The sequence below is a fragment of the Hyposmocoma kahamanoa genome, unplaced genomic scaffold (assembly GCF_003589595.1).
Source record: "Hyposmocoma kahamanoa isolate Upper Pololo Valley unplaced genomic scaffold, ASM358959v1 64, whole genome shotgun sequence".
Classification (NCBI taxonomy): domain Eukaryota; kingdom Metazoa; phylum Arthropoda; class Insecta; order Lepidoptera; family Cosmopterigidae; genus Hyposmocoma; species Hyposmocoma kahamanoa.
The window spans coordinates 6012762-6035942 of record NW_020653852.1 but is presented as its reverse complement, the minus strand read 5'-3'; the positions used below and the strand labels follow the sequence as shown (position 1 = coordinate 6035942).

The 23181-nt window shown below is 37.1% G+C and overlaps 1 protein-coding gene across 2 annotated transcripts; it reads right to left on the bottom strand.

Annotated features, from left to right (window-relative positions):
- Positions 1–199: 199 nt before the first annotated feature.
- LOC113230629 (transitional endoplasmic reticulum ATPase TER94) lies at positions 200–22892 on the bottom strand. 2 transcript variants are annotated; one of them, XM_026464626.1, is made up of 14 exons: positions 22786–22892; positions 19456–19709; positions 18243–18435; positions 14089–14299; positions 11229–11441; positions 7113–7306; positions 5527–5691; positions 4656–4863; positions 3937–4064; positions 3137–3302; positions 2147–2316; positions 1462–1599; positions 1161–1312; positions 200–815 (listed from the first exon to the last, which is right to left on the bottom strand). In XM_026464626.1, the coding sequence occupies exons 2-14, from the start codon at positions 19701–19703 to the stop codon at positions 716–718; spliced, it is 2286 nt and encodes a 761-aa protein (XP_026320411.1). In that variant the 5' UTR covers positions 19704–19709; positions 22786–22892; the 3' UTR covers positions 200–715. The 2 variants fall into 2 exon arrangements, with proteins under 2 accessions (XP_026320411.1, XP_026320410.1); XM_026464625.1 differs by having other exon boundaries at positions 201–815; positions 1161–1315.
- Between the last annotated feature and the right edge of the window lie 289 nt (positions 22893–23181).

Below are 23181 nucleotides of genomic sequence, written 5' to 3'. Positions count from 1 at the left end.
TTGCATAATGTCATTCGGATTTATCAACTGACATGATACGTGAACGTTTTGAACTCCTGGCTTAAGCCAGGTTAAGAAGTTTCGCTTACGAAACTTCTTGAGAACGGCGAAAAGTTCAATTAATGTTATTAGAAAATCCTATGTCTGTGTTGGCCCTTAACTAAATATTGTTAAAAAAAATGTAGCATTGACTAATAAAAAACACTATTAGGTCTATAAAAATCTTTTATTAAAAAATCACTGCGATAAAGTGTGACGTCGAGCGGGCCAACCCGCCGACGGGTCCTACGCAAGGATCTGGCGAATACAGATAACAATTACTCTAAATCAAATGATCTTACGGGCCCGGCCTACACCGAGCAGTACATTCAAACTTTATTACAACTAAACATAAGCACATCGGAACAGAAACAAATGCAGAATGATTGAAAGTAGAAAATAAATACATTTACATTACAATAGATCGGTGAATTTTCAAATACAGTATATGCCGCCGAAGTCGCGATCCAATAAATACAATATTATATAAATTTGGTTGCCGTGTCGCCCCTCGGATCGTCGCGGGACGTCCAGAGTCCTATACACCCATTCGGATTACTTGATACATCTTAAGTGATAACGTCAGTCCTAGAACTGGCCACGGGTCTCGCCTCAACGCCGAAGTGGAGAGCGTTACGCCGGCGCTAAAGCGGAGACGGGCTGAGACGAGAGGCGCTTAACTGTAGAGGTCGTCGTCGCCACCTTCCTCCTGGAACGTCGGCTGGTCACCACCCGACGTGCCTGTGCCACCCGCCGCGCCGCCACTCGTCGGGAATCTGGAACCGCACGTTGTATATAAGCCTCAATAATTACGCGACAAAACGACCGGCAACATAACACAAAATGGCGGATAGTAATGACAAAATGGCCGTCGTTGGAATTTCCAATGCATGATATAGTGGTTGCATCAATTTTAAAGTAAATATGTGTAAAAATAAAAAAATACAAAAGCAGAATTCCTAGTAATTAATCAAAATTATGTTTCAGTTTAATAATATTTATCATAATAAAACCGAAGCTTTCCCTCGTCATTATTAATAATAAGAAATTTATTTATTTCCACAAAATTTTACAAAAATTACAATTACGATGTTTAGAATGGTCATTCGAAAATTATTTACCTGAAATTGGTGCCGAACCCGCGGCTCTGCTGCAGGGTCTGCGCGAACATCTCGTATTTGCGGATGTCGTTGTCTGACACTGAGCGGCGGGCGAACTTCATCGCCTCTTCGAAGTGAGCGCGACTGATCTCCGGGACAGGGTCCTCCTCGTCCATCTGATATCAAGTTTATAAAATAAACAAACAACAGTCAAAATTGAAAAGTGCTTCTGAAATTCTAAAATACACTTCAGGATAAATATCGCAGAAGTAATTTTCTATGGTACCAATACAGTACATGTTGAACTGAAGGCTATACTTACGTCCATGACGGCGGCGGGCGGCTGCTGCTGCCGAGTACGCTCGCGCTGGATCTCGGCCTCGATGGCCTGTCGGATGGCAAGCTTGCACGCCCGCTGGCAAATCTCTGTCAGATCAGCGCCGCTGAAGCCTTGTGTTACCTAGAGGAAAAAGATCATGTCTTGTGATACGGCTGGGTCACATTTTTATTATTTTACTATCCAGTGGTGGACAACGTCTTCAAATCTTGAAATCAAGTCTTGAAATCGGTTACCGGAAAGTGCGCGAAACTGGATTCATGTCCTAATTTGCTACCAGTAGAGGTGAATATTTTCTTCAAATTTAAATGGGACCACTACTGAGGTACCCTCATTCTAACAAAAAAGAATCATTAAAATCGGTTTACTAATAAAGAAGTTATCGCGTAACATACATAAAAAATACAGTCGAATTGAAAATTTCCTTTTTTTGAACTCTTTTAAAAGGGTTTCCTTATAATCGTCACTCGTGACACGCAAAAGTACCGTCTGGATTTCTTTCTTATTTGTCTAGCTGTCGTTTGGGAAGAAATGAGATAATCCTATGGATAACATGTGAGTAACACTTTGGTAAAAATACTTAGAAAACGTGTGAAGTCCCCAAACAGGTCAGGAGGCATAACGGGCTAAACTCTCTCCTTGGAGAAAATCTGTGTAGGATAATGGGTACCTTGGCGATGTATGAAAGGTCAACATCCTTAGCGATGGGCGACTTGCGCAGGTTGGCGCGCAGGATGGCCTCGCGGGACTTCTCGTCGGGTAGAGGGATATAGATCAGCTGGTCGAGGCGGCCGGGTCGGAGGATGGCCGGGTCGATGATGTCCGGTCGGTTGGTTGCACCTGACAAATGTTTTAGAACTATGTTCACATGTTCTTTTCATTGAAAAAGCTAAATTTACAGGATTAGCATTAACTAAATTAACCCAGTAGTCAGGAAAAACAAAGAGTCGTGCAGAATCAACGAGCAGCGATATACCTACTGTACATATATTATTTCAATGAATAACTATTATAGTTGTTATATTTTTGCTTACAAATAACTTAATCCCTCTCTGAAAACCAGCGCCTTAGGAAATTTTGGCATGTGCTGAGTCAGCGTCTTTTCAATGCTTTGACAATAATCTTATGTTTTTACTTTCGTGTTTAATGTTTGCGTCATATTAGTGAATAAAGTGTTTATTTACCTATCTGTCTACTGCTACAGGACTTGCTTCTGGCGGTCATTCTCGGACTAGTTCATTACGTAATTTCCGTGGCAAGTTTTATTATTTAAGTATTCGAAATGTTTATCCTGCAATATTCGGCAACCTAATAAATTGGCAAAGTGCCGAAATAATGTTTAGTCACAGATGTCCGGATATGAATGCTATAATAATAAGCAAGCAAGCCTGCCCAATATGCTAAACACCTAATTTGAAACGAATGTTCGCCCCACCAACCCCTAATTATTAACATATTAAGGTTAATATTTGCACTGTGTACTGGATTGAAGTGTATCAATACTGATTACATTTGCCTATTTTTGCAATAGGCAAATGTAAAATAATGCAAAATAATATAATAATAACGCAACAGACTCATAGTCCCGCACTAGGGAAACCCAGTATCGCGGGTGCCATGGACACAGTTAAATCAAGAGTAGCCGTGAGTGTGTTCTCACCAATGATGAAGACGTTCTTCTTAGCGCCCATGCCGTCCATCTCGGTAAGGATCTGGTTGATGACACGGTCGGCGGCGCCGCCTGCGTCTGACACCGAGCCACCGCGCGACTTCGCGATCGAGTCCAGCTCGTCGAAGAACAGTACGCACGGAGACGCGGAGCGGGCCTAGTGCAGAACAAATCTTGTTAAAACCAACTCTGCGATTTTATTTCTAGTACAAGAATAAAAAAGCGAGTTTTCGTATTTTTCGGATCTATAGTCCGTCTTTTGAAAATGGAGTAAAACGACAGGTCCTTGAGCAAATGTTATCCGCTTGCAAGCAGTTAAATTATATATCGAGTTCTTAGGTTTTCGCGATTGTTACACAAAGGAAATGAAACTATTTTTCCAGATTTAAATCGCGTATATTTGTTTTTCAAACAAACCAACATTTCGGGCCCTTTACAGGTTCTATATGGTCAATAAGTTAAATTCTATTTATATAATATTATTAAGAAGTTATACATAAAGGGTAAACATAGTTTTACAAGATCGTTTTGTCACATAAAATGATGGTTAAAAATTGTAATATTGACCTTTGATCACGTGAAATAAATTACTATATTCTTTTTGTCTTTGCAAACAAAAAATAATTTTGTTACATTAATTACAGGATAACCTGACACATTGGGCGAAAATATTATTATTATTCGGTAAATAAAACCTTTTTTTTAAACTGTAGATGATTTCAATAAAGCGTTGTCGTGGCAAGCCTACAATATACATAATGACCAATATAAAAAAGGCATAAATCACAAACCTTGTCGAAGATATCTCTGACGTTGGCCTCTGATTCGCCGAACCACATGGTGAGTAGTTCGGGACCCTTTACAGAGATGAAGTTCGCCTGGCACTCGTTAGCGATCGCCTTGGCAAGCAATGTCTTACCTGTGGAAGGTGATAAGAGTTGAAGAGATATTTCCATGTAAATTCTGTGTAAGTTTACTACACTACTATTATTTTGTGATTATTATTTAGAGACTCGAGATAAAGGCCTACGATCACCGCTCTGAGACGTGGTTACTTCAACAAGTGTCCATTGCTATCTAGCAATGGTTGCATTGCTGGATGCCAGTATTTTTAGTAGAGCTCCTTCTTTTTAAAAAAAAAATCTTCATTTAATTTTAGGACTTTTGTTCTAGAGAACACGCCAGTCCTATCATAATTTTATTCTAAATCATTAGAGCTCCTTGTGAAAGAGTTCGTCCAGGGAAATACTGCCACCTTACCTATTTCTGCCGCCAAGCAGGAATGTGCTGCATTTTGGTTTTCAAGGGTGAGGGTGCTGGTGAAATTACATGCATATGGACTTGTCAACTTACGTCTCAGGGTCACCCTGGCGCAGTGGCAGTGCCCCTGAGATCTTTGTGATTTAAAAACTCTGAGTGCACTGCAACTGCCATGGACAGGCGTGTCGCTAAGCACCAGGCGCATGACTTGTTCGTCCCGTCACTTGGTTGAGCAATAAAAAATACTAACCGCAACCAGGCGGTCCATAGAAGAGCACGCCGCGCGAAGGCTGCATGCCGAACTTGAGGAACTTGTCGGGGTGTTCCACAGGGTACTGCACTAGCTCCTGCAGCTCACGTTTCACGTTCTGCAAGCCGCCGATGTCGGTCCACGACACGTTCGGCACTTCTACGACGGTCTCGCGGAGAGCCGATGGCGATGATTTCGTCATCGCGTACTGTGTAACAAATGCAAAGTAAAAAAAACCGTAGGATAGGATGGTCGAGAGTCAGCCAGGTGTACATTACGAACCGCGCCACTAACTCAGAAACGCGATATTGGAACTTGGTGCAAATAACAAAAGGTGAGCTTCTACTATAGGCACCTCTCTCATCCCAGTCGACAGCAAGCTAGCGGCACAGATGACCGGGGGCGTCAATGTTTTTTATTCTTTACCAAAAAAACTAAAAAAAACGCGACAAGAATTTTACGTCGTTCGATTTGTATAAGCAGTAGCTGCATATTAATAGATATAATACATTAGCCATCAATGCAATTTTTATTGAGGTAGTTAAAATAAGCAACGGGTTTTTAGGCACGTTGCTACATAATCTTAATTTTACAAGTGTGGGTATTTCACAATTTTTTGAAAAATACAATATTTTGCTGATGATTGTCATAATCATGTGAGCACCTTTGGTTCATTGTGTTGTGTCCCCAGTTCAATTCCCGGGGGGTGTGCATAGTGAACTATTGCCCATTTTTTGAAAAAAACATGTTTTCAGACTGTCACGACGCAGCAAAATTATCTATAATTCGCCTTAGTTAATAATTAATAACCCTGTCTTTAGATTGCTTTAGGGCGTCAAATACTGAAGTTTGTGTTAAAAGTAAAACATACTCTAAAGTTATCCATGGAGACGGCGAGTGAGTTGAGCACTTCGGCGTCGATCTGGTCGTCCTCGAGGTCGATCAGATCCATCTTCTCACGGATCTGCTGCAGAGCCGCCTCGGAGCACAGCGAGGCCAAATCCGCACCCACATGGCCGTGAGATTCTGCTGCGATCTGGGTACAAACCAAAAACCTTTATAGAGGAACGAACGAACGATTTTATCTCACAATAAAATAGGATTAAGTCAGTTGAATTGGGGATACTGTAGACCAGTTACATTTGGTACCAGTATTGAAGAGTAGATATACATTAAAAGAGAAGTCGATGTAGTGTGGAAAAAAAAAACTGCGCTACACTCACGCTCACAGCTTCACATTACATACGTGAATAAGATCGTAATTTAATACAATTAACAACAAAACAGATATATTTAATTTGCAAAATTGTAAATTGTGACTTTCTTATTTATTATTGTAACAGTCAATCGAGATTCTATCATAAGACATTTGCATGCTATTTGATACATGGTTTGTTTTAGTACTGTTTTCTTTTTCTGTTACGACTTTTGTCATGCCAAGCAAATAAACGAATATTTTTTTTAAACAGCTATTAGTGGAGTTAACCACAGAATAACCTACGGAGGCACCGTAAATCATAGACGACAGAAGTAAATATTTCAAAAAGAACAAAAACACACACATGAACAATTCGCCCGCCAATATTTATAATAAAACAATAATATTACCAATTCAGGACATCGTATTTGCGACATTTACCACCAAGAGGAGACAATTTACCTTTCTCGCTTACACATGTGCATTGCCAATCAACTCTCTCGCAACTCGATGACAATCGAATTGACATGGCAAATAATTTTTGTAGCCGAAACGATACGGAGCGAAGTTGTTTTTTAAGAGTGAATGAGTCATTATTGAGTATGCTGTATTTTATTATATTATAGGAAGAAAACTCGTCGATGGGCAGGGTGCCTTGTCTGACAAAACCATCAGGCGTTTTGTATGGGATAGGCATTGCACAGTCCAGATAAAACAGTCAAGCGATCCGTTTGTTCAAAATTAATGAAATATTACAGTCGTCATAGAAGTGACGATTTGTCTTCACGATCCATTGTTTCAGACTGAATCGATAGTGTATGTTTATGTCGTTAACGATTAACTTGAAAGTCAGGGAATATCGATACGATTATCGTGACAATCGATCGAAACGAGGAATCGTCTGTATATGGGGGCCTTTATTGCAATATACAATGGATCGATGGAAAAATAAACTTCTTAAGGCAATCTGAGGATATTTTTTTTATAATATCAAGTGACGTGACGAACAAGTCGTGCGCCTGATGGTAAGCTACACGTCCGTCCATAACAGTTGCAGTGGCCCGACACCCTAAGATGACAAGTCCCATGTGCCAGTAATTTCACCAGCACCCTTGCCCTTCAAAACCGGAACACTGTAATGCTGACATTACTAATTGGTGGCAAAAATAGGTAAGGTGGCAGTAATTGCGTTGTAAAAACTCTTCGCCATTATCTAAATACCATATATTAGAAATAAGTAGATCAAATAAATAACTCACCTGTTCAAGGTCGACATCATCCCCCAACTTCATGTTCTTAGTATGGATACGGAGGATCTCAAGACGGCCGGTGGCATCGGGGATGCCGATGTCAATCTCGCGGTCAAAGCGGCCGAAACGACGCAGCGCGGGGTCGATCGAGTTAGGTCTGTTTGTCGCCGCCATTACTATCACGTGGGATGATTTCTTCATGCCTGTTAATTACATGTACAGTTAGCTATACGTACGCGGTTCAAGAGGTCTTTTTAACTAAAAACAAATGACAGCGAAGCGCTCATTAAAAACGCTTAAATAGCAACAGCCTTATAGGAAACTTAGTGCCTTATTGAGAACTTTAGTTGCTCTAGAAAAAATATCAACACCATTGAAAACAGAAAAAACGATCTCGAGTTCTTATGTTTTCGCGATTGTTACACATTAGAAACTATGTACGTGTTTTTCTAATTATTAACACAAAGATCGAACACTAAGAAAAATTCCTACGATCCGGCTGGATTCGAACCAGCGTTTTCAGCATTCCTTACATGACCCTCTCCCAACTGAGCTACAGAACGAACCAGTAGATCTAATGAATTTTTTGAAGTGCTTGTTGTAGATCTTTGTTTTTTAGTTTTTAATGACTACTTTTTGGTTTTGGGTTTTTTTTCAAACAGAAGTTTCGGCCCCTTAACAGGTCCCATGGCCTTTTTTATTAAACGACTTTAAAAAAGGAGGAGGTTTTCAATTCGACTGTGTTTTTGTATGTTACGCGATTACTCCCGGCCTTTGTGACCCGATTTTGATGATTATTATTTATTGAAAAGGAGTACTTGGTCACAGAATACACCGATAGCATCATGTGAGACTTCCCATGCATCAAATATATGATTAATCAACTCGACACCAGCGCCGGTTGTAGAGCGATCCCGAGTGAAACCAAATTGTTTAGGAGACATTAAGTTATTACTATAAAAATGTCACACATGTGCATCTGATTTAGAATAATTTTTTCAAATATTTTACTGATAGGTGGTAGTATTGATATAGGTCTGAAATTGGTGTGGTCAGAAATACTACCAGATTTTACTTTGCTTCATGAGGTCAGGAAAGACACCATCATCAACACATTTATTAAAGACACAAGCTAAGGCGCAATACAATCAATTATAGAACTAATTACTCTGACTGAAAGACCATCAAGATCAGCAGTATTTTTTATGTTTATAGACTTAAAGTCTGTAGCAATATCGTTCGGAAATACATGACGGAACCTTAAATTAGTGATACTAACTGCATTATTTTCTTTTAGTAAGGATTCAGCGACGTTGGGAGATGAATTTTACGACTTAGTAGTCAAAATTGGAATGTCAGTAAAAAAAATTTCAAATATTTTAGCAACTTCTGCCTCTGTGTTTACAATTTTGTCATTAAATCTTAGTTGAAAGTCTAAGTTACGAGGTTTGACCCTTCCAGTTTCGCTGTTTATAATATTCGTTTTTACTACATTCGCGCTGCTTTTTATTTTATTATTTATAAACATTGCTTTGGCTGCAATACAAACACGTTTAAACATTTTCGAATATTTCCTAACAAAATCATTAAAACCGTTACTAGTGTTATAAGTCCTTTCATCGTAAAGATCATTATAGCCTTTGTCTACTTTTGTGAATTCCCACAGTCGCCCAATCACTAAATTTCAATGAATTATTAATAGTTATGATTTTAGACCTAAAAACATTATCACGTTCACTTTTCAGTATGTTGAAAACTGAATTATACAATTTATTGGGATCGTTAACGTACGGAATGTCAGTTAGTTTAGGCATTACATTATTTCTATAAGCTTTAAGTCGACCATTATTTATCGGAACACATGTGATTATCCTTTTTTGGCATTTTGTCAACAGTTATATTAAAAGTGGTCAATTGACCGCAGTGATCAGAAGTTAATTTATTTATAATACATTTATTACTAGATATGGCGTTAGTATAAATGTTGTCTAAACAAGTGGCAGTAGTAGAAGTTATTCTAGTAGGCACCAAGAAAAGATTCACAAGACTATAACATTGGAAAAATGATATGAGCCTACTGCTAGCACTGGAATCTTCTAATAAGTTAACATTGAAGTCACCACAAACAGCAATATATTTATTTGGATTATTTAATTTGCCTAAAACTTCATCTAATCTTTTTTCAAATAGTTCGTAAGATGATTGAGGGGGTCTGTACACGCTTAATATAACAAGCCGTTCAAGCTCTATGCAGGATATCTCTATAGTCCGCTCAATAGATATCTGTACGTTCTTTAAATTCTAAATTATTTTAAATAAGAATTAAAGAGCCGCCATGAATAGCTTTTTCTCTGCTGAACGAACTGGCCACCTGGTGATTGTTGAAGCTAAACATGAACTGGTGTTTTGATAGAAACATCAGTTCATCAGATCTGGCCTACCACAACCTTTCAAAAAACAATCTTATTTCAATGTAAGCTTAGAGTAAGCTTATTATAATATTACTCATACGCGTACCATGACAAACCTGTCTACCAAGTAATGTATTATTGCTAAAGTGACTGAAAGAACGAATGATTTCCCGATATTGTCTATTTCTTACTAAAAATAGGAAAGAAATAACGCTATGTGAACTGTATAATGCCATCTGTTTCTTAGAAATAACGCTATGTGAACTGTATAATGCCATCTGTTTCTTTTTTGATGTTCCGAATCGTCCTATCGTAGTATAATGTGAAAGTACTTAGTATTATTTATATTCAGAGAATTTAAACTGCCAAAAAAAGAAAAGTATGTAATAATGAAATCTATTAAAATTACGTTGTTTTAATAATTTTTCCGCATTTTCATGAAGAAAAATAAATAAAACAAGCTGAGTCTCGATTGTCACGTTGTGAATTCGGAACTATGGTCTAGTGTCAATTGTTAGTTTCTCCAAGGAGCATATAGATGGCGCTGTTATAATTTTACGAAATAAACATGGCGTATTTTTATTTAACGAGAAATTATTTCCTATGTGCCATAAAATAAAAAATAAACAAGATATTGAAGAGATATATGTAAATAAATAAGTTCTACTTAACTTTTAATAATTACAAATCAATATTAAGACGATAAAACTGAAAATAATATTGTTTCCATTGCATCCGTGTAACTATTTTAAGATTGCTAAATTTGACATAAGAGCAATATTACTTTAATGTTAAAGTCGTGTTATAGTACGAGCTGAGTGAATGAATAGTCAGTCACAAAGCTGCCAATAAAACATCATAGTTTTAACATTATAATAAGCTTACTTTAAGCGCGTTATGGTACGAAAAGTCAATGTAAGGCCAAAGTAATATTGTTTTAAGAGGTTGTGGTAGGCCGCTTGATCTTGGAAAGTGCAGATAGATAAGAGGAACTCCTGATATCAATGGGTGCATCTAAACAATGACGTGTGACACGTCATAGTTTAAATGATTTACATTAATATAGTTTGTAAGTATTTTGTTACTAACACTACGGATATTTTGTCCGAAATAAAGATTAAAGAATTGAGTTGAATAAACAGTGCACAGCAGCTACCTTATATTTAGGTTCATATGATTGGTTTTGATGCGTTTCAATTATCACTGACAAGATGTCGAGTAACGAATACAGCTCAAGCGGATAAGCAAACTTTTGAGGTTTTTCATAATTATCCATCCGGCTGGAAGGACCAAATGTAAAGGTAGATTAGCGACTCTGTCCTCACAGGATGTTACCTCATGAACACGACGCAGTAACCGTTATCGAGAGTTACACGAGAGTGTTTTCGTAGTTGATGGAATTAAAGAACGTTATAAGTGTAAAAGTAATGTTGTATAATTGTAAACAAAAATTGTAAAATAAAGTATTGCAAATGTTTTAAATATGTAAATGTTAACGTTATTGATGTTTAATAAAATAACTAGAACTAGCACATCCTATTACAGCAAAATAAAACTATAACTAGACAATGTAACCACATTGAACTTTGATTTGCCGCATTGACATATGGTTGTATGGTTATATTTACAATAACTGTAAAAATTTTATTTTATCTCAATTTTCAAGAGCTCTGGATAAAAGATAAACTTTCAATCTATTCAAAAAAGTACTTACCATCCATAAGAGTCAACAACTGCGAGACAATACGACGCTCGACCTCTCCGTGGGTCTTCTCGCGCTTAGGAGCAATGGCATCCAACTCATCGATAAAGATTATAGCAGGGGAGTTCTTGTCCGCCTCTTCAAATGCCTTGCGCAGATTTGATTCCGACTCACCGGCCAGTTTCGACATGATCTCGGGACCGTTGATCAAGAAGAAGAAAGCACCTGTGATCAAATTTATCATTAGGAGGATTGGTTTCTACTCGATAAAACTGGTAAAATTTAAATCATCTTTATTTCATAGGTAAGTAAAGTACACTTGAAATAGTCATATTAATTAAACTCTACTGCTCATTCGTAAGGCATGTTCCTCTCAAAAGAATTAGCAAGAAACTCTAGGAGTTGCTCGTTGTAAATCATCTTTTAAACTTATCTCTCAAAGACTCTTTGGGGTTCAGATTGTAAATTGCCCTAACCGCACGTTTCTGCAGGACAAAGATTCTATGAATATCGACGGCATTACCATAAAGCAAAATGCCGTATGTCATGTTAGGTCACGGAGTAGAATGCTAAATCCATCCCGCGATTGTAAAGCCATATGCTGTTATCGATACCACAACATAATTACCAATAGTTATTACAAGTACGCCTACGCACAGGTTGTGAATAAACAACATCTAAATATAGTTTCGCGTGAGTTGTGAATTAAACAACATCTAAATATTAGTTTCGCGTGGGATATGTATTCCAAGGATTTCAGTTTAAGGTAATATCTAAGCCTCTTAAAGATAACACACACTCATTGATTTTTCATTCATAATTCATTTAATTTTGAAAACAGGTTGTTTAGCAGATGATATCTAACAAAAGAATTACAGAATTATTCTGTTCAGTAAAACATTAGGCGTACAAACATTGTAGTAAGGAATATAGTACATTAATAAGCGTAGAATATTCCTTTGTATTTCCGCATGGACTCAACAAGACTATACTAATTATATTACATTTAATCAATAATGACCAACTTGTATGTACATGGTTCAAAGCATTTCAAGCTTGACACAGAGCCTATGTACATGGCGCATTTTATACGCGCAGATGATGCGATGCGCTGTGTCACACGTATGAATCGCGCATTTTGATAAAAGAGGTAGTTTCAATTGTAGATTCGTTTGTAAATTTCAGTTAGTTTTTGAAATGAAGAAACTACATGAAATTCTAAGTGTAAACTCCAGTGGAGTATATAAGCTTCTTGCTTGCATGCGCAATGTTTGCGATGCGCGATGTTTGCGCGTGCTTTAATCGATTCAGTGCAGATGACGCGCGTTCACGGTGCCGTAAACGCGAGTGGTCAGCGCGTATAAAATACGCCGTGTACATAGGCCATTAAAGTTATTATTATAAATTCAATTCTTTGCAGCTTACTACAAGAACGGCCCAAAGTAGCAAAGTGTCAAGCGAGAAGTATTCTTGACTGTACAATGTGGGGTTTATAAACTACAGGACAAGATTTATATAATATATAATAATCGTCGAAGATAGTGCAAATCCGCGTATGCAGTGTTGGTAAAATCAAACCAAATTTCACAGGAGGGGGACTTAACGTTACTACTTTGTTATTTCAATAGTTACGACTTTAATTTTTGCACAGTAAGTATTAATTATGTTGTCTACGGACTGATAACAATCGGTTACCGTAAATTACGCTAATTTAGTTGCCACGACATTTACGCGGAATTTCATTATCCCCATCGAAACTGTACAAATGTCTAAATACGGCAAAAGATAAGTTGACAACTTTCAGAATAGTGGTTTATCTAAAATACAATTATAGGCCTACCGCTTAACTGAGTCCGTTCCAGAGGTAGCAGTGCGGTGAGGGTGACAGTTTACGTTAACACACCCGGGATATTTCAACAATATTTTTCTGACGATATTCAATAACAAGTTGATTGAAAAAAGTGCCAATTGGCTCGTCTATTCATTTCAATTGTTAATGAAATATTTTTTTATTATTATCGTTTCTCATAACAACAATTGATTGATTTGGTAAGTAAAAAAGTATACTTTGACTCCTCCCGCACTGTGCAACTATCTCAGGAACCGACTCAGTTAAGCGGCAGGTCCATAATTCATCAGGAATATGGCTGCCTGTATACAATAAGGCAGTATTACAGAATATTACGAATTTGAACTACATACAGCGACGGGCAGAGCAACCTAGACTTTGTGAATAAAGCAGCCATCTTCTTACTTCTAATTTTTTTGACATTTTGTACTATTTAACCTTCACAGGTTCGCGGAGTAGCAAATTAGTTTACTTCCATTTTTATTTGGATAAGTTTTGTAATAGGTATAAATGTAACCATTTGTTTTAATTTTTTTGCCGTTATTTTTAATCATTTCGAAATTTCCTAAGAAGATATTGTCCACTCTGTGTACATATATTATTTGGAGTTAGGCAAATATACTCCGCTTATTCCGACCCCTAATGTAATATAATAAGTATTAGGTCACTGTTGTTGATATTGATAGCTTTTTATTATATTATAGATAAATTGTATTTTTAACCGACTTCAAAAAAGGAGGAGGTTCGACTTCGGCTCGGAATTGACTTGTATGCGATTCCGAGCCGAAGTCGTGTGTTATGTTACGCGATAACTCGTATGTAAACCGATTTTGATGATTCGTTTTTTGTTAGAAAGTAGTGGCTCCATTTAAATTTAAGAAAAGAAAGAAAATATCCGGTAATCCGGTTTCGCGCACTTTCCGCTAGCCGATTTTAATAAAACTTAGCAAATAGATGCAATTCCACGAACTTTTGATTTCGGTATTATTACATAAAAAAGTTTCAAAGTTTTATATCTCTTACCAGTTTCATTAGCAACAGCGCGAGCAATCAGAGTCTTCCCTGTACCAGGCGGGCCGTACATGAGGATACCGCGCGGAGGCTTCACGCCAATGGCCTTGAAGAGCGACGGGTGCCGCAACGGCAGTTCCACCATTTCCTTGATTTGAGCAAGTTGCTTGCGGCAGCCGCCGATGTCGTCGTAGCCTACTGCGTTTAGGGCTTCTTCTTCTTCCTGATTTGTAGAGGATTTCATCATTAACATAGATTAAGAGCAAATAAGAAGTAACAAGCATGTTAAGGGTAATAAACCCTACTCTATTAGGCGCCGTCAACCCTGGAAAGTCGGTGCGACCGCATTTCTTCAGTAGGACAAGCGCAATGACAAGGCATAACTAACTTTGTTTATACAGGGTTATTTGTAAAACATTAACAAAGTCGTAGGACTATATTACTATCATCATATTAACAAACAACTTTTGTTCCGTGACTTTTACTAATTCATCAGAATTTACTTTAGTACAAAAATAAAAATATGCCATGTATAATTTCGTTATAAAAATTGTTTTCAATTCCAATTAAATAAATAAATAACGCACACACTCAAAACCTGTATCACGGGTGCCATGGACACACACAGAGACCACCACAAATTACACCCAAACTCACAAGAGGTATAAATGTAGGCCATACAAATATTTCTCCAGGCCCGGGATTCGAACCCGGGACCTCTGCGTGGCAGACCAGCATGGTAACCGTTCGGCCACGGAGGCATATATTTAAATAGATCGCTTTAAACGGTGATATCTCTATGTAAAAGAAAGCGTTAGCGTAAATACAAGTTCGATGCAAAACGCAGAATCGGGGGTGGCAGTCATCGTTACTACCAAACAGATTTAAAAAATGAAGTGATCTTTTGTGAACAAAAGTTGTTATTTATGATGCTAGTAATACAGTTCTGCGAATTATATCGCAGAAATCATGTATGTCGGCGCCCCAAATTAGAAGCAGCATCACAACAGCGCGTGCAAGCCGTGTCAGCACAACGTGCCAGTGCAACGTGCAGCAGCAACGTGACCAACGTCAGCGTTTCCCCCTGTTTGCGTACTTTATAATTTTTGATGGACACTCGGTTTCTAGCATCGAACCTAAGCATTAGCTTTAGCACGTAAGTTTTTTTAATCTTTTAATAAATTAGTTAAAATTAAATTTCGTTTTTTATAAATCGTCCGGCGGCAGCCTACGTAATTTGCGCGGTTTTTAGCATTTTACAAATAACCTAGTATTTACATCTACAATACATAATATTGTTTTCTAAAACTAGATTAAGATTGGTTGTAATTCAGAACTCAGTGCAGTTACGTTGTGAGATGTAATAAATTATTTTTTAAATCAAAGCTCGTTTCATTCGCGCGCAATGCATCCGATCGTTGTAAATTAAAATACGTTGCAAGAATTTAGCGGTATTTATTACGGCTAACGCCTTTGCACTATATTTTTCGCAGAATGTTTAATTTATAGGTAAGGCATTTCCCAAATTTAAAGAAATTGAATCGAGCAGGGACAATTATCTCTCGTAACGGCAATTGTAGACTGCGTATCAGAGCAATCAACGTAAGCAAATAACAACTGATTCTTGTCATTTGCTTACATTACGTACTCGATTATATAACGGAGCAATCTAATACTAATGTTGAATTTGGAATTCAATGAACAATCTACGCAACGAACTCAATACGTCACCCACAAAGCAATTCAGTATATTATGTATTGGGTTGGCCAAGAAGCCTGTGCGATACCAAAGTAAAAAAGATAAACATCAAAAAAGAACTTTGATCAATTATTTTGTACTGATTTTCCAATAGTGCAATGAAACTCTGGACAATATATTTTATAACTGTATATCCTTTAATTTACTACTCCTTAGGCTCATTCATCAACTGCAGGAAACATACATTAAAGATGAAACGTATATCCGGTAACTATCCGGTATCCGGCCTATTTAACATCCGGTATCCGGCTGAATAGTGAAAATAGACCAGATACCAGATGTTTAAAACTAAGAAATATTCATAATCGGTACGCCAAATAAATTAATTTATTGATTAACGATGATGGTAATAGGATAAACAGCAACTACAGGATCATTGAAAATTTTGTTTACTACTTGAAACTGAACTTAGATTACGTTATCTGTAAATTTAGTACTCAAATTTCAATGAAGGCAAAATAGGTAAGTGGTAAAAGTTGGTTCTATTTATTTTCATAAACGAGACCAGCTTCAAATACAGTTTTTCACTATAAACCCTTGCAAAGTTCGTTAAATTTTAAGTACTACTTGTTACTGCCAGGCGACCAAATGAAAGGATCGCGGTCACGATCGATTTGAACAGTTTTCAATTATAATGTGTACCATGTGTACAATAATAAATAAAAGATGTAAGCAGATAAATTACTTTTTGGACAAATCTGGTATCAAGACTTTAGTTACATCACAAACAAATTCATGAAATCAAATTGGAACAAAACAATAACGTATCAAGTGCTAAACTTAATACTTATAACAACTAGAAATTTTAATATAGCCAAAGAATGATGTAATTGCGTTTTTTTCCTTCTCCACCGCGAGAAAGTTGCATTTGGCATAACAAACAAAGAGCATTGATATTAAAATATTGCCAAATTAGCGATTTTTTTCGTTGTTAACATTTTTCGGTTATGTATTGTTTGTATCTTCGAATAAATTAATCGTTTTTATAAAAACCCAATGACCACAACAAATCAAATCGTCAATGTGAAAGTGCAATCAATCACTAATCAATCAATCACAGCGATGCGATCTGTAAACCGGTTGCGATATGTTTATAGCAGTGGGTCAGATATCCGGTGGCCGGATATCCAGCCTAGATGCTCGCGGGATATCCGGTAGCCGGCCAAATGACTATCCATTTCATCTCTAATCTGTGATAAAAATATAATTAAAAAGATCGTGTTGGATTACCGTGTGGTATATGAGGTACAGTAATACAGATATTATTCAGCCAAATAGTTTACTATAAGCTTGTAAGCAGTGTAAAACCTACGTAGAGCTTTCAATGGCGCCACAAGGTTACTATTACGTACTTAAAAAAATCGTATCGACAAGAACTTATTTATTTTACTTGCCACAGCCCAAGTCTTAAAAAACTAAGGTAATAATTTTTCCCCATATTTAATGGTAATACCACTTAGTTGGCAATACCATACAGTGCTGTTCCCGGCATCATCAGGACTTCATAAAGATGCTAAGATGCTAAATACAAATCATGCATCGTGCAAAGCGTTTTGCTTGCACCAATCGTACTAGTAACTTTATATGAACACGTTCAAAGCTATGATAAGTGACGTGTTCCGTGAATCTCAGACAAAATGACGCAATAGTTCTATGAAAAATAAAACACTATCTAATTGTGCACGACGACGCTACGGCGTATAGATAAAGTTTTATTTAATAATTTATAATTTGGTACATCAAAAATAACTTGGTAATCGTTGCCATGTACTAAAGTAACAGGGCGGAAGTTCCGGTTCGTCACGCCGAGATCTTTAGACTTGAAAAAACAAAGGATGACCACCATAAGCAGTATCTAAATATATATTTTTTTAATTGTGCGTGTATTTAGTGAGTGACAAAAAGTAAAAATACTTAACCGGTTCATGGACAATGACTGCGCTCATCGTAAAATTAATCAGAATATGATAGTAATCATAATAATAACGCACACACTCAACATAGCTCCGCACTAGTGTCCTCCTGTGTCGCAGGTGCCATGGACACACACAGACAACCACAAATTACACCCAAACTCACGAGAAATAAACGCAAAATAAAATAAAATATTTCTCCCGGCCCGGGAATCGAACCTGGGACCTATGCGTGGCAGTCTGGCATGGTAACCGTTCGGTCACTTTTTTACTGCTATTTTCAAGTGCTGTCTGTACAGTTGCCGTATACTACTTCTCCATAGAGAAATATCAAAGTACTAACGAAATTCGATTATTTACATTGAATATTTTGTATTGAATCAACATAAATCACTACGACTCTAAGAAAAGGAGTGACGTTTTTGTATGCGGTACAATTTAAGTATTTAAGGGTTATCTAGATTCTACAAGATACTAGTATATAACGACCGTACCTCACGCTTGATTGGTTCTCCCTCACAGTGAATGACGGTGTCAGGAGCGACGATGCAGTAGGGGGAGGGGTCCGTCTCCACCACCTTGAACTCGACGGCACGCATACCGCCGCGGACCATGAATGTGTCATCCTTGTGGATAGGCCGGTACGCTTCCATGAAGTATGGTTTGAGATAAACTTCGAATAAGTTGCTAAGAAGAAAAGAAAAAAAAAGTAGAAAATGGTAAAGTTTCATTCTGAGAGCATGAAGATAATCATAGTAACATATTAAATACATATAATTAGGAGAGTTAAAGCCACTCATTGTTGGTTAAATATTCCTCGCTTTGTAATGTAACTACAAATATGTACCCCTGGTATTATAATAAAACCACATGCAATCAAACGCCGAAAGTTCTTTTATGACGTAAAAGTCATTAAATAATTACTATAATTATTAAAAGGTTGGCTTCATTTAGGCCTTGCCTATGCAACGCCTCATCACTGCCATCATTACTTACTGATCTATTGTGATCACCTATAACTATGATTCTGAGCTAAGGCCATCAGTGTTAAAGAACAGAAGGATTTTCTAGGCTTCAACATTTCTGATGTTCTTGCCTGTGCCTTCCCAGTATGAAGCTTTGTAAAATAATATTAAATACATGAAACAAATGAAGTACATTTATATGTACTTCATTTCAGAAGTTATAAAATTTCATATAAATGAAGTTTTATAACTTCTATTTCGAAACCTCCCATGAACACTAAGCCAACTTAATTTTTGGACCGCCGCGGACCATGAATAACAGAATTGATCAAAAAATAAAATAAAAGAGGTATCGATTTGAGCACAAAAAGTTAAATAATTTAATTCGAAGAATCTTAAGGGTGCGTACAGATGTGGCGAATGCGCCGCGAACGCGCTATATGTGCGCAGCGCGCAGGCTGCACGCGTGCACATGTTACTATATGTGGCGCGCGAGAGGCGCGCGGACGGCACGCGAACAGATCGTACGTATGCACGTCGGCAGTGCGCGAGCCTTTCGCAAAAAGGCGCATTTGCAAAATTTGTACACACCCTTAAACCTGTCCCCGGAAAATTTGTCATTTTGCATACGTTATAGCCTTATTACACCAAATTTGCTAATTGTTCTACTAGTGAATTATATGTCTGTCATGTCATTATATGCTTTACAAAAATCACATAAAAAATTCTACCACATACTCACCCAGTAAGTCCTTCTACAGAATCATCAATAGGCAATATGTGTACTCGTTTGCCATATTTGACAGATGGGCAAGGCGCTATTGAGACGACATCGGACAAACGCACGCGCAGGTTATTTCGCACAACGCGATTCATGCGGATTTTCTCATCGGGGCAGTTGTCGTCGGAGAGCACGATGCACACTGTCTCCTTGCGCCTTTTTCCCTTCAGGAGCACCGTGTCGCCGCGGAACAGTTGAAGTTGCTCCATTTTAGCCTATGGGAGTTCTTTGTGTTAATAATAGTAATGCAGGAGAACATTGTCTATGTTTACAGGGATATTCTCACAGTATAAATAAGACATATATGGTAACTCCGTATCAGCGCGTTTATGTGCGTTGTATGTGTGCGCGCCCGCCGCGTGCCGTGTACGGATGGACACAATCGCATCATTTCGCAATGCACTCGCGTTGCATAGCGGTGATCGTCTCATGCGGCCTTTATTATAATGCGAATGCGCCGTAGACGGCGCGCGGTGGACGTGCATACTTACAAGCCGCACTGCTTCATATGAATGGAGATACCATACTTATACTATGATATTACTGTCAATTGTGAGTGTCATGCCCCCCAGCAGATGTGCTTATCAGATTGCCAGAACTATTGACATAATTATTTTGTTGTAGTCTGTCAATCCAACTATTAACTAACACTGATAATGTCATACGCAGAAATCGTAATAAGCAAAGTATACTCACCTAAACTTCAAGTCATAGATTGGATTGCCTCTAAAAGGCAAGAAAACAAAACAGTTGTGATTTTATCTTATACTTATGATATTAAAACAAAATAGTTATCCCTAAATGCTGTTTTTGGCCTTCTCAAGACGAGAGTGAATAGATTATTTAGGTGTGCATGCTCCACGGTCGACCTCAACGTCACTTTTCATCAGACGTGATAGAAGTCTAATATGCAATTATTCTTGTAGAACAAATAATGATTTTACTTATAATTACAAAACTTTTCTTCTAAACATTGTAAAAATATTGTAAAAGTGTACAAGTGATGTAAATTGTACATGAAAAATATAGAACAAAATGCAATGAAATAATTCTCCAATTTCAGGAAATTTTATGCACTATACGTGTGTGCATTACATGGTGTTTAGGTAAATATGTTGTGCCCAAGTTGTTATAGACAGAGTACATTACAACATTAAGTACATGTCGGATTCGTAGATAAAGATCTTTCATTGTACATTTGCAACTGTTTTCAAACAGCTAAAGCCTCGTAAGTTTCAAATATTTTTATAATCTTAATACTTTGGACTACTAAAACTGATATTACACTATCTGACGTGTGACACTTTGAATAAAATAATCAATTTTTGGGTAAAGTAATAGGGGTTTCCTCTTTTGTTGTAGACAAAATGAAAGATGGAAATTAAAATACGTTACTTTAATGATTATCAGCAATATTATTCAGGATAAAAAAGACCAAGTGATAAATCATCATGATCAATATCCGACCTAATGTTTCGCAGAAGCCTTCTTTTACAAGAAGATTTAGGGTATGGTTTACTGATCTAATGTAGATAGGCATTTTACAAGTATTAATTCAGCTTCGAATAAGGTGTTTGCCTTCACCATATGAGCAAGTTATTATGACTAAGTACAATATATATGTCGACCCCTCCTATGTTAAGTATCATATGTCGAAATTGCTAAGTCTACTGTTAAGTTAAGAGTGTTTTAAAGTTTTGAATTCATTGAAATAAGCTTTTGACTTTAGCATTTCTCAGTTTTATTAGGCCAAGCTCATTACTCACATAGAGTATTATAAAATAGAGTGTTCAAGTAAGTATAAGGTTCAAATCATTGGCTGATAATATAATTTTAATTTTAAATTGCCTGAAGTAGTAGCACAAGCAAATTATTTTCATAATGCCTTTTCAAGGGCGATCAGTTCATGGACCATGAGCAGTTGTTTGTGATCTGTTCGGCGGATATTAGGCTGCCGTCAACTTTCCAATTTCTTTCCTTTAGTCCCACATGTGGTGCCTCCTCAATTGTCTGTTACTTGTGAGGTTTGTTCCGAGCTTTTGCAAGCCTGTTTTCATGTCGTGAGATCGTCCTTATAGGCTTTTGTCATGCTAAATATCTCCTGTTTGACAGTAGAGATTTTCAGATCATGAATATCATCCATTTTTGTGAACCGTGGAGCATTTACCCGAGTTTTGAGCTACTATTTATTCCAAAATGGAGTCATTTTGGAATAAATAGTAATAAATTTCACAACATGACAAAGATCGAAATCTAACTTGGCAGCATTTTACTTTAAAATTAAATTTGTTACTAAATTTTGATTGAACTGTGTTATCGAGTTCTTAGGTTTTCGCGATTGTTATACATAGGAATGAAACTATTTTTCCGGATTTAAATCGCGTATATTTGTTTTTTCAAACAAACCGACATTTCGGGCCCTTTACAGGTCCCATGGTCACGGTTGACATGGTCGGTTTGTTTGAAAAAACAAATATACGCGATTTAAATCCGGAAAAATAGTTTCATTCCTATGAACTGTGTTAGTTAAATCATTTAATAAATTTAGTTGCAATAAAGATTACATAGACAGTTATTTTCAAAAAATAATCATAGTTTGTATAGTCATAAGTAAAATAATACAATCCACATTGACAACCCAGGTGGCCTAACAAGTTGCACAATGGGCACTGGATGAGGAAGTTCCAGATTCAATTCTTGGTAGGCCAAATATCGGAAATGAATTTTTTTCATGACCTTTTCAAATATTTTTGAAAACTCTGGAATCAAAGTGATAGGTCTATAGTTAGTAATGTCTGTAGTGTCTCCCTTTTTGTGTAACAGTGTAACAATTGAGAGTTTTAATGTCTCTGGAAAAGTTCCAGTTTTAAAGGAGAGATTCCCAAGAAAGGCAAGTACTCCGCATATCTGATCTTCACTCGCTTTGTCTTTTTTTTCTAAGTGATTCTAGTCTGGGTGTGTATCAGGTAGTTCCCCAGAGTGACTTCAGTTCCTCTGGTACTCATAGTCTGGGGACTAGTTCGAGACCAGGTATTTGGTGACCAGGCAAAAACAAATATAATATCACTTTAATTTTTATAGCAAAATCAATCTTAATGGTTATTTAAAAAAACAAAATGGATCCCATAGACCAGCACTTATTGTTCAAGTTCATACCATGAATAGAATAGGTAATTAATGAACATCAAATCTCAATCTTAGACATAGTCACATCTTGAACAAACTCCGCATCTCATTTATTCCATTGTCATGGTATTATTAGTCAAAATTGCGGACAAAGCTGTAACTGACCTGTGATAATGCGACGACGGAGTTGTCATCGCTGACGGCTTCTTCCACGATCAAACGATTGGGCCTGTCCTTACGGCGCAAGATCGCAGTCGACAGATCATCGGGGCTGCATACAACATACAGAGATTACTGCTAACAATCCAACCGATCATAGACCCCAAATAACCAAAAGCATCACTTCGACACAAAGAAAATCATACCATTTATCTACGTTTATTGTGACAATAGTAATTGAAAACGTATTTTACAAGAAATGGTTACAGTATTTACAATGAACTTGCACAAATTCAATGAGACTCGCGACCCAGACATGATGACAAGCCAATTTTTCCACCATCAGTTTATCAATGTTTTATAACGAATCTACACGATATTACAAAGAATTATTAACGGAGA

Excerpts from the sequence above, each read along its gene's own strand:
- LOC113230629 (XM_026464625.1), bottom strand. The coding sequence starts at position 19,703 with ATGGAGCAACTTCAACTGTTCCGCGGCGACACGGTGCTCCTGAAGGGA. Across the intron at positions 18,436-19,455 it reads TCTGTAGAAGGACTTACTGG|CAACTTATTCGAAGTTTATC; the intron begins GTGAGTATGTGG and ends TTTTCTTCTTAG. Across the intron at positions 4,864-5,526 it reads TCTCCATGGATAACTTTAGA|TACGCGATGACGAAATCATC; the intron begins GTATGTTTTACT and ends TTTGTTACACAG.